The following is a 16,585-nucleotide window of genomic DNA, read 5'->3' as shown; positions in this document are numbered from 1 at the left end:
TTCCTTACCTTCCTTTTAGAAATAGTTGGTAATCTGACAAAATCAGAACAACAGGAGAGAGAAAAATTAAATTGAACATGCTAATACTTCCATCATAAATTCAAACAAAAACCCTGTCGCTTTTTCTCCTCTGACCTTCTCAGGCACCTTTTGAACATTGTTTCAATGGAAGTTTTTTTCTCTCAAGGTTTAAGAATTAACACGTAAACAAGTAAAAAACCAAAATAAAAACTTTTGTTATGTCCTGTGCAAAAAGTTGAGTCACACCAAACTACTGTCTTTTGTTAACTTGTTTCCCCTTTAATGTTATTGTTTATTGAGCAATATTTCACTCTCACAGGTATGAAGTCATGAACGCTTGCTGGGATTCTGATGCTTTAAGAAGACCTACATTTGACCAAGTAGTGGAGATGATTGAAGAGCAGCTGTCAGACACCTCAAAACATGTAAGCAGTACAGTGTGTGGGTCCAGCAGTGTGGTGACTACAATATGTGTGGGCAGATATCACCCAGAGTGGTTGGTTATTTCCTGAATGTGGTAGCTGCTAGATAAGTTATATCCAGCCGCAGCCTGTTTGTGGAACTCTGCCATCAGCAGTAAATTAAAGTTACAATTTCCAATTGCATAAACAAAACCAAAAATACCAAGCTAAAAAAAACATAAGGCTGCATGCAAGTTCAACAGTGAACTGATAGTTCCAGGTCACTACAATGTGCGAAAGTGCTTCTGAGTATCAAAGACTGTGGCAATAGCTGACTTTCTAGCATCAGGGATTATAAATGCTCTGAATTGTACCCTGGCCTTGTAGTAAGTATTGAGCTTACTATTGAATAATGTATTGCCTGTTCACTTGAGGCAGAGGGCTTGTTGTTAACCTGACGGTGGTTCCCAAGTCAAGGGGTAAGATGGGGTCGGGAAGTGGGGTGATGATTGGGAGGTTGGTTGAGGTGGGAGATCTTGGCTGACTCTTAATTTGCCACTTAAGTGGCTAATTTTGCCACCAATCCATTAACTTCCCTGACGCTGGAAATCTACATGATAGCAGGTAAGACATCAGCAACCCTACCTGGTGTTCTCCCCTCTCATTTTACTGGGCCTCTTGCCTTCAGGCCACTTGCCAAAGAGTCAGGAAAATTCCAGTCCTGGATTTCATGCTTCCAAGTTGCACAGTATGTAATCTCAGCTTTATTGAGATGGACAATGTACATTTGGAAATTGGAACTGTCCATGGCGAATGCTGCACATAGAACAAGGGTAGCCGTAAATGCAGTAACGCATCGCTGAACTTACTGCTGTGTCCAGGAGCCAGCTGGAGCATCATTCCTTTCACTGCAGTGTGAGGAAGAAATCTGCAGCTTTTACCCAGAAGACGTATTTGGAAGTTGTTGGGCAACAGGAGTATTGCCCCGCAGGTCATGCATGCAATTCAAGAAACAGTTTAATGACCTTACCAGGCCAGGGAGAGTGAATACATTTGCTAATGTGCTTTAAGCCTCCCATTCACCCAGTCCTGCTAAGTGTTCTCCATCACATCACTCCTCACATCCCATTCAACACTCAATAGTACCCAAGCTTCATTTTCTATTCACTTCTTCATCTCCCCATTTATCCATCCACTTACCCCAATTCTTATGCATTGTAGCTGTCTCATAGCCATACTGCATTGCATTCATTGGGTGAATACCTAACATTCACTCACTCGTGGTCTGTTTCTCCAAAGAGAGAACAAAAATGAAGAAAGAGGAGAGGACCAGAAGTATATTTCACAAATAATCCATTGCAAATAGTTCAGCTAACAGCTAAACTTCTATCCTAAAGATAAGTGACACATCATTTAGTTACAGGAACTCACAGTTAGCTGGTATTCAAATATCTTTGAAACAAACGTTGTTTCAACAGTGAGCAAACTACAAAAAGTCTGAGTTATGGTGATTGCCTAAATTGTGACTTTGTGACTTTGTCACAACAAAAACATCTCCTTATCTCCAAGCCTTCACATAGACAGCAGGTGGAACCGGACATGCATGAGAACAATTCCTTAGCCTGTTCACTGTCACAAGACATGCAGCCTTATACCAATAGAGACACTTGCACTTTTGATGGATCCCTTTAACAAATTTGGGTTTTCACCTGATGATATACACCTCACAAGTGAGCACGAGCAGACACTGGTGGCTGGGACAGAGCTGTGTTCACCTTCTTTTCCAAACTCTGCTCAGGTGGGCACTAATACTAGAACCTGAGTTCATTGTTGAGAAGGAAGATGGTAGAGGTATATCGGGGCGGGTTCTCCCATCCTGCGGCAGAGTGTCCACGCCGTCACAGTTTTTGACAGCGTGAATGGGCCACTGCCAGGAGTAATTCTGGCCCCTACAAGGGGCCAGCACAGCGCTGGAGCAGTTCACACTGCTCCAGCTGTTGACCCCAGCGCAAACTGGGCACCGCGGGATCCGCGCATGCGCAGTGGCGTCGGCACCAACGCGCACATGCGCAGTGGTGCCAATGCGCGCATGCTTGGTGGCCTCCTTCAACGCGCCGGCGTAACATGGTGCAGGAGTACAGGGGCCGGCGCGTAGGAAAACAGACCAGGGAACAGAGAGGCCGGCCCACCAATTGGTGGGCCCTGATCGCGGGGTGTAGCCCCCCTCTCCCCAACAGGCCGCCTCCCGACCCTTGCACGCAGAGTTCCCGCCAGCTGCGACCAGTTGTGAACGGCGCCGGTGGGTCTCGGGTTTTTTTTCTCTGCGGAGAATCGCATGCCGGCATCAGTGCTCTGTGGCTCAGTCGCTGGGATTCTCCAGCCCGGCCCAGGGCTGGGAGAATCCTGCTCCAGATACTGACAGACATAGCAGGAACCTTCTCCACAATAGTGGAGAGGGTGGAGGAGTATAATTCGATCACTTGCAGATTGGTGATACAGTGAATTGTGAGAATGTTTACCATAGAGTGAGAGCCTGCCTGCATGGAGTTTCAAGAACCACTCTCAAAAGAGTCCATGAAGCTATGACCTCAGCTGTGCAGGGTTTGTCTATCACCTTAAACAGGATGGCAGATATTTATTATTGCCGTACAGTACATCACTAATTTTTACCAGCTGTTCTGCAGCACAGTAGTTGGAGTGATCTGGTTGTGACCTAGGACAGGAAAGGGAATCTGAACTTGGGGACTCCATCCAAAGCGATTCCACTTTTCAGCCACTCCCTCTTATCCAGAACCATAACTGCCACTTAATCTTCTGATATCCGAGTCTGATCCCCACTTCTCAAAGGTACAGGTGAAGAAGTCTTTGGTGGAGCTCGCAGGGGCTACACAATCTAGAGTCCAGGTCAAAAGCACATCAGCAGTCAGGGCAGGGATCTGCATAGTTAGCCTCTACTCAGCTAAAACCACATTGGATGTTTAATGTAGCCATTAGGAAGCTTACAATCAGGAAATTGTTTTTCATCAACAGTTCGCACTTAGTTCCATTTCTGTGCCATTATTATGTCCTGAATGTCAATTTTCCCTTTCACTTTGATAATGAATGTTAATATATAATGGAACCCATTGGCTAGATGTGTAACGGGACGAACTGTGGTTGAAGGACTATTTGCTACAAAGGAATGGGGAGGTAAGTGGCTCTTGAAGCAAGTCGCAGGATTTAATTTCTTGTTTTACATGAATGTTTATGACTTAAAGCATTCCTGACGTATGGACAGCCAAGTAAATGGCTGGTCTGGCATTGCAGGCCTCATATTCATCCTCCTGTTCCTCCAAATTCCTTTCACCTGAAGATGAGCAATGAGCTCTATTATCCTCCCCTACCTGCAATTCTCTTTGCTATGCAATGTTGTGCAGCTGCAGCACATCACAATTATTCTGGGCACTTTTGCTGATAAGTACTGAAGGGTGTCCCCAGACCCATCCGGCACCTAAAAAACACCTTGAGCTAAGTTAAAGTGGGTATTCCTCATCTCCTCCGAGCCAGACCATATAAATCTGCTTCCTCGAACGAAAAGGTTTAGCACATGTTGGACTGCCGCAGTATGAATACATGATGACTCCTCTGAGGTAATCTGGTGCAGACTTCCATGAATCTCTTCTTGTGGATTCTCACCAGTTGTGCATGGATAGAATGTGGTCTATAAAATTTTGTGGTGCTCAGGTTGTCACGTGTGTCACATGATTCAGCCAGAGAGGTGAATCCGAGTACCTAGTCATTCTGGCGATAATCATAGGAGAAGTTTGGATAACTCCCAACCCTGGTAAACAATCTGTTCATCACTTGCCTCATGCGTTATTATGCAGCCATTTTCAACAATCTTGCGATGTCTCCAGTGGATTCCTGGAAAGAACCAGAGACAAAGGCAGTGGTCTTTTTCAGAGCTAATGATAATGCTCATCCACCAGGTCCAGCTGAGAGCAGGTCTTAGATCATAAGACCATAAGACATAGGAGCAGAATTAGACCACTTGGCCCATCGAGTCTGCTCCACCATTCAATCATGGCTGATATTTTCTCATCCCCTTTCTCCTGCCTTCTCATCATAACCCCTGATCCCCTTATTAACCAAGAACCTATCTATCTCTGTCTTAAAGACACTCAGTGAATTGGCCTCCACAGCCTTCTGCGGCAAAGAGTTCCACAGATTCACCGTCCTCTGGCTGAAGAAATTCCTCCTCATCTGTTTTAAAGGATTGTCCCTTTAGTCTGAGATGGTGTCCTCTGGTTCTAGTTTTTTCCTACAAGTGGAAACATCCTCTCCACGTCCACTCTATCCAGGCCATGCAGAATCTTGTACGTTTCAATAAGATCCCCTCTCATCCTTCTAAACTCCAACGAGTACAGACCTAAGTCCTAAAGCGTTCCTCATACGACAAGTTATTCATTCCAGGGATCATTCTTGTGAACCTCCTCTGGACCCTTTCCAAGGACAACACATTCTTACTTAGATACGGGGCCCAAAACTGCTCACAATACTCCAAATAGGGTCTGACCAGAGCGTTATACAGCATCAGAAGTGTGTGCCTGGTCTTGTATTCTAGCCCTCTCGATATGAATGCTAACATTGCATTTGCCTTCTTAACTGCCGACTGAACCTGCACATTAAACTTAAGAGAATCGTGAACAAGAACTCCCAAGTCCCTTTGTGCTTCTGCTTTCCGAAGCATTTCCCCATTTAGAAAATAGTCTATGCCTAAATTCCTCCTTCCAAAGTGCATAACCTCACACATTTCCACATTGTATTCCATTTGCAACTTCATTGCCCACTCTCCTAGCTTGTCCAAGTCTTCTTCTTTAAGGCTTGATCTTTCAACAAAATCCTGCACATTAGAGTAATGTGACATTGGCCACTGCCAAGATTGAAATTTGCAAGTATCTTTTATTATAATTATGATTTTACCTAGGATTTGCAGCAGACACTTACATATGCCTGGGATTTTCCAACCCTGGCACGGTTGGTCTTGCTGTGGCGGATGTGGTGAACCAGCCATAAGTCCATTAACTTTGGGGGTCATCAGAATAGCCTGCTGGCGGGAGGGGCTGGAAAATCCTGCCCGATGTGCCTTTCCATTTCTGATCCTGTTCTTTTCAGAATCATTTCTACTGTGTGGTAACTCATAGATTTTTGAACTTTATATGGGGCTTAAATTCAATACTGTGAGTTAGAACACTGTGCATCACTACAGAATTCTGATATAGCACTAATTTGGTGATGTGAATCTAACGTTCCTCTGCCTGCAAGATTTCCAAGCCAAAATTTCTGGGTGCTCCGGTTTCCTCCCATAGTCCAAAGATGTGCAGGTTAGGTGGATTGGCCATGATAAATTGCCCTTAGTGACCAAAAAGGCTAGGAGGGGTTATTGGGGTTACGGGGATAGGGTGGAAGCAAGGGCTTAAGTGGGTTGGTGCAGACTCGATGGGCCGAATGGCCTCCTTCTGCACTGTATGTTGTATGTTCTAACACGGTTCCTTGTTGGCACAAGTCTACACTGGGAATGTGCCAATAATTTGACTGGCTTAAAATTAGCGATACCACTCAGACAGGCTATAAAGATGATTGTTGTGGAAAAGCAGATGCCACACTGTTGCGACAAGGAATACACTTGGTTTGGAGGGTACATTCTTGGGAGGGAGGAGGGTGGCGTGGGGGAGGGGGGGGGGGTGTTGAAGTAGCACAAACCTCTCTCTGTGCCAGCCATTCCTACTTCAGTTTGTGATGATATTTCTCAGCTACGTTGCAGCACAAGTAAACAGCTGACCATTGATTGGATCATATAGTTTTAAGTTGAGTGAGTATTACGAATACAGAAAAACAGTTAATTTTACGTTCAGTTTTGTGACTCTCCCCCTTTGTTTTCCCCTGTAGACCTGAAAGCTGTACATCACTGTAGGTCAGTGAAATGATTAACAATCAGGCCCTCTTTTATCCATTCATCCTCTCAGAATTGGGACTGATACAAAAGCTTGTGTACTGACAGCAAGACATGCACATAAAGAAACAGATATGCACCAGCTCTACAAATACATGTTATCAATTGATGATCCATTTCCCTCCTTGTTTTTACAGAAGTATTCCAATTTGGAGTCTAATTTTACCACCAGGCTTAAGTTCTCCAGTCATTCCTCACGCCTTAATTCAGCCGGCAGCAGCAACGCTTCCGACCAACCATTACTAATGAATGACAACGTGTTCTTTGAAGATGAAAACAAACAGATACAAAATTGACTTTGAGCAAAGGAAAGTCCAAAATACTTACATCCTGCTGAAACTCATATACAGACAAATGACTGAATGTGTATTTTATTAACAGTTTTATGTATGCTGGAATCATGAATTTTCTTGGTCTTGTGTGGCTAAGTTACATCTTCTGGGATAACATACAACAGAGTGACTGTTTATTACTGTTGCAAGACTATTGGAGGGTGTTTTCCAGATAGGTAACGCATCCTTATTTTGTGGAAAATGGCATTGAAAATGTTATTTTTGAACTATATGCAATTGTGTTTATCATTTAATTTGCTGCAACGAATACTTGTATCAAAGCAAGATTCTAATGAACTAGCTAATTTAGCTGATAAATTATAAATGATCAGACTGAATTTACAGGACGCGTCTGGCAACCAGCTAGCTCTTTAAGATGGACGGATCAGCACCTGAGATGGAATAGAGCCAATTGTCTCATCTCACAGCCTAGCTTTTATTTTCTGCATTATGTACTTTTTTTTGTTTTGTAACATGTTCTGTTGCTGAGTTGGGCCCAGAGCCAATAGTTCCTCAGTTCAAAGTGCCTGTGTGAAAAAGGAATGTGCCAAATTTTAGACATGACTTTTGTCAATGTAACCTTCATAGACAATGTTTGTTGACATTGTTATTACAAGGACTCAATCATATCTAAATTGAAACGCTGGGAGTCCAGCCTTCTACAGTTGATTGATAAATGTATACATAATATATTCTACTTGGTTGTTTGGCTCTGGCACTGCAGTTGGTGAATCTAATGCCTAATTGGAAATCACATTAATACCATAATTTGTCAAAGTGGCAAAAAGGGTTTTCTATTCATTCATGGCATTGTCACCTTGGCCAGAATTTATTGCCCATTCCTAACTACCTAATAAATGAGGAATTCCTCTTCCAAAGATCTAACTAAATATCAGTGTTGACAGCTACCGTCATAGGTTGCCAAGCTCAGCAGCGGATGAAAGTGAATGATGGTATAAATCCTGTCAGGACTCTTTTGACATCAACATTGTCCCACCCAATTTACATATGAGATTACATAACATACATGTTTGCTGATAATCACTAAAGGTTAAAACATGACAGCAGAAATTAAACTTCAAAGCACCTTTTTGTCGGTTTTCCTTTAGCCACTGTGCCAATGCTGATGGTCTTTAATTAAGTCATTGTTGCTTAAGGAAGTTAGCCTGGAATCCAGTCGGCCAAATCATTGTTTGGAATCGGTTATAAATACACAATTAATTTTACTTTTTAACTTAATTTTCACTGCAGAGAAACTGTATCCATATTTCAATAAGCTAAACTGGTCAGGTTATAGTGGCTACAGAGAAAAGTAATCACAATACATGCATGCAATGGAAAACTGTTGCTGAATCCAGGAATGCCGTTGCACTGTTTGCATTTGGCTTAAGACAGGAAACAGTCTTGTGAGTTCTCCGCCTCCCCAGGCGAGTGTTTCTCGGTGGTGAGCTGTTGCAGGCAGCAGGATTCTCCATTCCACCGCTGGCCAATGGAGTGTCCCATTGTAGCCACCCCACTGCACCGGGAAACTGGTTGGCGGGAGTGCGCTGCCCGCGGAACTGAGAATCCCACCAGCGGAGAATTCAACTTGGTGATGTAGGTTGCACCATGAAATTGTAGAGTAATCTTAGGACAGGTCATTTGCTTCCCAAGTCAGAAATATGACAGATATGAATTAACCAAAATGGTAGAAGAGATGTGATCACTTTTGATTCTTCCTATTGAAATGAATGAACGGAAAATACTGTAAGCTTCATTCACCTCGGTGCCTAAAGTCCCAATGAGTTCCCAAAAGGCAAAGGCTCCATACCTGGCACATAAATTCAATAGACGTACCCTTCTATTCTTGAATTCTAGACTTAAGGCTCAATCTAAATGTGTATTACTGTGTTATGGGTGAGGCAGTAAAGCAATGCATGCACATGCATGATGTATGTTTATGCTTATTGTTCATTGGACTAGTCAATTAAAAGTGGTTAACGTTGACTTTAAAGTTGCAAGTCCCCATGACAAAAACATTAAGACAAACGTTTTTAAATATAGATCATCGTAGCATTTATAAATATCTGTGTACCTAATATTTATGGAGCAATTTAGATGTCTGAATTGCATGAACAGTGAGACCCGAGACTACCCCTTTATTAAGCCTCTATGGAACCAAAAAAAAAATTGAAGTTTAGAAGAATGAAAGATCCTCTTATTGAAACATGTAAAAGCCTTAGGGGACTTGCCAGAGTAAAATGCTGAAAGGATGTTTCCCCTTGTGGGAGAGTCTAGATATCGGGGACATGATTTAAATTAAGGAGACCCCTAATTAAGGTGGAGATGAGAGGAACTTTTTAGTAAGAGGGTTGTGATTCTTTGGAAATCTCTTCCCCAGAGAGAGGTGGAGAAAGGGTCATTTAATATTTTTCAGGCAGAGGTAGATAGATTCTTGACGAACAAGGGAATAAAGGCATATAAATGCTACGATGATCTACATGTAGATCTGAGGCTACAATCTAATCAGCTACGATCTTATTGCGTGCTGGAGCAGGATTGCGGGGCTGCATCGCCTATTCCTGCTCCTAATTTTTGGCCGGGATTCTCTATTCCCAACCACTAAGATCGGGAATCCCAATCGGGCAGAGAAACCAATGCCGGGGCAAAAAAGGGTTCAGCATCAGGTGGCCGTCGGCCATAGCAGGCTTACCACCCTCCGTAACGGGGGCATGCGAACAGGTGATTTGCATTCATTAGAATGCAATTAACAGGCTGGAAGCCTGAATTTTCCACCTCCTCCCCCGTGCCTGCCTCCCGTCCCTACCCCCATTATGCTACGGCCCCGACAACTGGAACTCTACCGGGCAGGCTTTGGTGTAAGTATTGCCAAGCACAGTCATGGAATGAGGGGGGCACAGGGCGTCAATCCATTGCTCATGTGCTCCTCTGCCACTATTAGGCTACAGAGGGAGGGTCCCCCAAGGGTTCTGGGGCTGGGCGCGCTCAGGCTGTGGCCAAGGTGTTGACCCCAGGACCCTTAGCCAGGATGGCGTCCGATTCTGGACTACCCCTTCCATCCCTGGGTAATCTGAAGATCACTCTTTGCCTGGTGATCTTAGGTAGCCCTCTGTTCAATATCTTCATCCTGGTCTGGCCTGTTTAAACTCTGAAGTGACCACTTCAACAATGATAACTGGAAAACAGGAAGTGAAACCATTAGCTGCTTTGAAGTGGCCAGCAGCTGTCAATCATAATAAGAATTAATATTTATAAACATTGTGGTTAGTATCAATGAAATATTAATATAATATCAATACTTGGAATGCATTCAAGTGTGAAGAGAAAGATAAATAAATAAACATCCTGGCAGCTGCATTTAAAACATTAAGCTATTAATCATAGGCTTGTTAAAGGTACTGCACTGTGAAATTGAATGCATGCTTGGCATTTCAAAGAATCTCAGGGGATTTCAAGAATTTTCAGGTATAGGCTTTCTAAGAAAGCTCTGACACTTCAAAAACCAGCATTTTCAAAATAATAGTGTTGAGGGAACAGATGTGAGGAAAAGGAAAGTCTTCCTGGTTTAAACTTCAATTAACAGCTGTCAGGCAGAGTAATTCAGAGTGAGAAGGCCACTTCAGAGTTTAAAGAGGTCAGATCAGGATGAAGATTTTGAACACAGGACTGCCTAAGATCTTTGTGCAAAGAGTGATCTTCAGGTTGCCCAGGGCTGGAAGGGTCCAGGTGCAGGACCTCCATCCTGGGGGAGGGTCCTATGGTCAATCCCTGACTCACAGCCCAAGCCTATCCAATTCCCAGGACCCTTGGAGAACCCCCCTCTGCAGCCAGCAACAGCAAAAGGGGGCACATGGGCTGAACCCCTTGGACCCACTCACAGTCCATCATGCCAGGCTAGGGAGTCATTGCCAGGGTGTCAGTGTCATTGTGTCAGGGGCAGTGCACTGTTGGCAATGCCAAGGAGCAGGAACTGAAGGGAGGCTACTGAAGTTGGGTCTGAAGGATGGGACTGAAGTGGGGGTCTAGGAAGGGTTGGCTGAAGGGGGATTGAGTCACCTTAATGTGTGTGTGATGTATTATGTGGTGGGTGGGGTGGATACCCTTCCTTGATGAGGGGTTGGGACTGCTTCCCTTGTCAGCGGGGATCAGTTTAGGGGCTGGTTAGCTCACTGGGCTAAATCGCTGGCTTTTAAAGCAGACCAAGCAGGCTAGCAGCACGGTTCGATTCCCGTACCAGCCTCCCCGGACAGGCGCCGGAATGTGGCGACTAGGGGCTTTTCACAGTAACTTCATTGAAGCTGACTCGTGACAATAAGCGATTTTAATTTAATTTCATTTTTGAATTTCATTTGCATTATGGGCAAGGGGAGCGCCTGGCCCTGGACGCTGGGACCGGGACGTCCATTCAAAATGGCGACCTGACGCCAGCAACTGTAGCGAAACTGGCGTGTTCATCACTATGCATAGCTTTACATAGTTAAGCCATGAGAATACCACCCTGGCGATAGTCCTAGCGCCCACGGGACACAATCCCGATTCTCCTCTGGCAACTAAAATCTGGACCATATTCCGGCCTGTATATTTGTATATATGGAGTGTGCTGCAGAGAGATGCCCAGTTTATCAGAAGATTGGGTTGCTGTTTTGTTATACTTTTTTATTGCACAGGTGATCAGGAAAATTGCCTTTACACAGTGGTTGGGATTTTCCACCCTCCGCCTCCACACCTCCGCGAGTGTTTTCTGGCAGTGGAGGTGGTTTGCCATTCCACATTGTCGCTGAGGGTTTCTGGTATCTTAAAAGAATATACTATTGGACTAGGCATCCATACTGATGCAATGATGTTGTGCTGTTGCTCCTTTGAAGACTGTTTTGCAATGTCGTACTTTAGTAAAGGACCCTCTTGTTTTTCTGTATTTTTTTGTGTAGCGATATTGGTTTAGATTACAGTCTGTTGGAAAATATCCAAATTCCTAGCTTAGAAAATGTGTCGGGTAATCTATTGCTGGGTAGAATTCAAACATGAGTGCGCAAATGGGTTCAGAAACTACTTTTGCACAGTGCAATTTTGTCTGAATTAATACATTTGTTTAAAAATTGTGTCCCCTTATTTCATCAAAGATATTTAACTTCTTTGCCAATTAACAGTCAAAAGACACACCAACAGATTTGCGTAGTAACATCCCATACTTAACCCAAGGTCTTTAGATGGAGAATGCATTGAAAAGCAGGAGCTAAGTTGTCTGAGATAACTGATGTGTGCTATATATTATGGAAATATGTCTTGGACGTTAGTGCAAAGCTGGCAATAGTGAATCAGTCACCTGTCTTACCTATTGCCTGATTTTCCTTTCTGCCGATGCCACTAACCTAAGACAAGTTCATTATGTGTACTTTTCCTTCTGTAGCCTGATGACCATATTACTAATAGCACAACATGGCAGCTGAAATGTTAGGATATTTGAGTAGCATTTTTACTCAGAGCAATGTAGCATATTTTCCTTTCACAGTTCTAGCTGAAAATGCGTATTGTCCAAAATTAATATTGTCTCAAGCAGCCTGCAAATCAAAATCTAAACATTTAGATGTCCACCATGAGCTGTGGTGATCATTTGGCCCAGTGGTTACCAGCGTTCGGATTTCACTTTTTCTTCTGCAATGCTTTTTATTGATTGGCATGCAGGCACTGACCTTGTGAGAGCCAGGGTGCAGCTGAGTGGTGTGTCCAGTCTGCAAATGTACCACGGTGTAAGGGAATATTTGCTGATCAGAACTGATCAGATTGTCCACTGCCAGTTTCAGTGCCCCAACACAAGCGCGCAGTCAATTAGTAGTTGTGCCGGCCTACACTCTTTTAGGATACCCTTCTGCACCACAGCCCCAGTGATAGCTTCTGACCAAAAGAGTTAGAGATAGCGAGTAACCCTCACAGTAAAAAAGCATTTCACTGCTTCTCCTTGATAGGCAATCCTTGTACCAACTGGGCAAACACTGCTCCCAGTTACTACTGATAATAAACTATGGCCACTGATCAATCTTGAGGCTTGTGCCGGGCTAATGTTAGTCGCTGTCAACAGAAATAAAAGTGCGACGAATTCAATGGCAAAGAAATATTTGTTTCCGATGGACAGTTTGACCTTTCTGTATATGTTGTACATTGCATTTTTAATACTTACACAGCTACTGTATGATTATACATGGTATAATTTGGAATTTTGTTTTCACAGAGATGTTTAAATAAAAGACAATTGTTGTGAAGGAAGTATGTTGTGCGTGTTCATTAAACTTGCAGGTTTTGTCAGAATGGTGTGCCACAACTTTGTTGTTGTCACAGTATCCAGTTTTACTCCACTCAGGTGTTAATGCTGATATCAAGACAGACCTCGGAACCCTTGGCAAAATTCCTCAGTACGTGCTGTCTTTTACAAACAAACAGATAGTTTGTGAATCGGCCATCAATTCTTTTGCAGCTGTATATTTTATATGGAACTGATTTCTGTGACTTCACATGACTTGAACTACTTCACAGACCCCATTAAATGTGTCTATTTATAGATATATTTTTAAAAATCTTTGTTTCCGACATCATTCCTTAAATCAGAGAGCTGATATGCATTCTATTCCCGTGATTACACTGAGGCTGCTATTGAACATGCTGCTGGGAGGAATACAAGAGTAACACACAGGACTTAATTTTCCTACTTTCACCGTGCAGTAGAGACTGGCTTCTGCTTGCTGAGTTTCTTTGACAACATGTTACCTGACCTGGAACTTGCCATGCAGTGAAATACTGCTGAGAGGGTATTTTCTGTCTCAGCAATTATGCAGTGCTATTATTTCCAGTGTGTTTCAGCAAGACTGTCCGACGAGAAGTGTGTCAGGCACCATTTGATCACTCCCTCATATACTTTAAATAATGTGAAAACTCCACGATTGTAAATGGTGAGCTGTTTCCCATCAGAGGGACTCCATATTATGCCAGTGCTTAAAAAAGTGGATGTCAATTTTCTTTCAATTAGCCTGAGTGAACATCATATGAGCAGCGGTAATATTTCAGGGGGCCTCCTGAAATCTGAGACCAATCTAGTTTACATTAGATTGGCCTGGGTTCGTTGGGGCAGGTTAACTTTTATTGCTGGGTGAAAAATGGATGATCGTGAATTGACAGCCCGTCTTACACCTTGCCTCATTTTCCATTGACGTCAATCAGAGCATCAAAGACTGCATGCACTTAACCTGGTCACACAGATGGTCCATCAGCCATAATGGACATCTGGGGATGGGCAATAAATGCCAACCTTGCCAGCAATGCCCAGAATTGGAAAGCAAACCTTGAACATCTAGTTCCAGCTCTATTTCTCACGAGGTAGAGATTCTATTCAATTAAATATCGAACTGGTTTGTGACCACATCAGCTTGTCATTCATTGCCTTGCAATAAGTATGTGCCACTTTCATGCTGTGGCAGTCCTTAATGCCTTTTCCTCTTCATCCTGGGTGACAGCCTGGCTGCTGAGTGACAGACGTTACCCCATCGCTAACTGGCTCATGGCTCTTGCCAGGTATCTAGACATGGATGTTGAGCACCAATATAATCAGACACACAAGGGCTCTGATGTAGTCAAAGGGACCTATTTGGGGCACTAATTTCTCCAATGTGATGGGGCATGTATTAAGTACAGTGCCCTCGCTGTGCCTGAAAACAGCTCTCAGTCCTTTTCTCGAGGACATGGCAGTCGCTATTAAACTGGTTCATGTTCACACGACAATAGGGCTTTACATTCGACCAATATTTAGCCCATTCTCCAGAACTCTACTTACTTCAAAGCTGCTTTATGATCTGACAATTCCACTTTTTCTTGTGTCAAAAGAAAATTTGGATTATCAGAAGCATGTGTACAAAAAGCTTATCCCAGTAATGCTTTCAAGTTAAATGGTTAACTCAGAGAAGAATGAACGGGTCTCAGTTTAGATCTATGGGTCAGCACAACCTGAAACTGCAGCCAACACTTTGAATCTAACCCTCATTTCCAACAAAGTCAGGTTGAAACTTGAATTTGTTGTTCTTTTGTACAATTGAAATTAAAGTGGGAAACATGCGGCTCAACACGTTCGCTATGGGACTTTGTTCCCATTTGGTTAGATCAGGCCCTAAATGTGAGCCCAAAGCTTGAATAATTGATTTGACACTGCAAAAAGTGTCTTTCAGCAATGGAGACTCAATGCAGAATCAACAAAGCCTACAGCATACTGAATTAGTTAACTGAAGCAATAGAAAAAGTCATAAAATATCGTACTCAAAATATATGGTGATCTAATCAGACCACACTTTCCTTACTCTGTTCAATTCTGATTGTAGATAGTGCATGATATCAACTGGGTGCCATCCTATAGGAAGTCAGATGCTGACTACATATCACCTGAAGTTATTTTTCACTTGTAGTCTTGAATGTATTTATCAGATGAAAAGTCTCACACAATATGAATGATACCTAGCTTTTAAAAGGGCCATTTCTTTGTCCCTCCCCCATACCTGTTTAACTTTCTCTCTAAAAGAATGTGAAACCAGGATTCTTTATGCCATGTGTGACAGTTTGATGCAACACAGAAGAGGTGTCTTGTATAACATAAGGGGTTTATTGAAAGCAACAGAAAGGTTAATTATACACAGGCACAGAAGTCTCTCAAACAGGTCTTTACTCTCTGATTCCCGGGCCCACAATGCCCAGGACCCTGCTCCCAGAGCCCTGCTCTTTTTCCCCATTGGTTGGGGTTTGCGCGCATGATAGGCCCCATGCTAGCCACGTGGCCCACAGGGGATTGCCTCTTAAAGGGGCCATGCTACCACGCAATGGAAAAACATGTTCGTTAAAAGCTTTGCCAGTCAAGATCAGTGTAAATGTCTCATGTTGTTAACAATACATCTTCCAATTCTTTTTCTGGATGCTCCAGTACTTGCTAATAACCTTATGCCTGTTATCTACTATTGTCCTCCATGGAAGCTTTATTTTAAAGCAAACTTGTGCAACATCTAGCAGTGTTCAGCATTGCCAGCACTATCTCCTGTGCCCATAGTCTCTAGGACACCTCCAATCGGACCTGCTGGGGTGTCACTGACATCCCCCTCTGAATATCACGGTCGCTCCCTATCGACTGCATCAATTCCGGATAAACCTGGTCCAGAAGTTCAGCATCTGACTGGGACCCAGCTGGGTCCTGGGATCCAGTAGACCTCTGACTGCTGTCTCGCCTGGCTGTTCGTTCCATCGCCTGATATACATCAGCAACTGTGTGTTGCTAACCAGAATGTGCCCCAGAAGACTGACCACTACTACCGCCCAATGAGGTGTATGTCTCTATACTGGTGGAGGGTGAGGATGACAGCTGTGCCGCGAATATGGTAGTTCCCCTCCAAGGTGTTCTCTGGGGTTGTTGGGGGAGGAGACCAACCCGGATGGGTTGGTACTGTCGGATGGAGATCCTGTGGGAGAATGGACATGTGGTCAGTGGGTGGGGACGGTGACAGGCACATGGTCGGGGTGGGTATGGGGGGGTGACGGCGGGTGGCGCTGGTGCCACCAGACTCACAATTTGGGGATGCCGAACTGGCCAGATTGAACTCCACCTGGTCGGTGCCAATCCACCCGAGCGGCCGGTGGAGTTCATTGATCATCTTACGGCACTAGGTGCCGGTCCTTCTGGTGATGTTCCCTGAGCTGACGGTAACTGCCACTTCCTCCCAGGGGGCTCTTGCTGCGCTGTGGTGGACCCTTCAGGCCCTTCGGGGGAACAGGCCATCCCATCTGGTCTCGACTGTGTCCAACAATCTGGCCAGTTCGGC

At 43.9% G+C, this 16,585-nt stretch overlaps 1 protein-coding gene across 2 annotated transcripts in view; it reads left to right on the top strand.

Moving 5' to 3' along the window:
- Positions 1-13,007, top strand: part of kita (KIT proto-oncogene, receptor tyrosine kinase a) — a 131,435-nt gene extending 118,428 nt beyond the window's left edge. For both annotated transcript variants that reach the window (XM_038791166.1, XM_038791168.1), the window contains 2 exons: positions 341-446; positions 6,552-13,007. In XM_038791166.1, coding sequence (XP_038647094.1) covers positions 341-446; positions 6,552-6,710 — 265 coding nt within the window. In that variant the 3' untranslated portion in view covers positions 6,711-13,007. The remainder of the gene's footprint in view (positions 1-340; positions 447-6,551) is intronic.
- Positions 13,008-16,585: the final 3,578 nt, after the last annotated feature.

The sequence above is a fragment of the Scyliorhinus canicula genome, chromosome 3, assembly GCF_902713615.1.
Source record: "Scyliorhinus canicula chromosome 3, sScyCan1.1, whole genome shotgun sequence".
In the NCBI taxonomy this organism is placed as follows: domain Eukaryota; kingdom Metazoa; phylum Chordata; class Chondrichthyes; order Carcharhiniformes; family Scyliorhinidae; genus Scyliorhinus; species Scyliorhinus canicula.
This window is presented reverse-complemented; position numbering and strand designations above follow the sequence as displayed.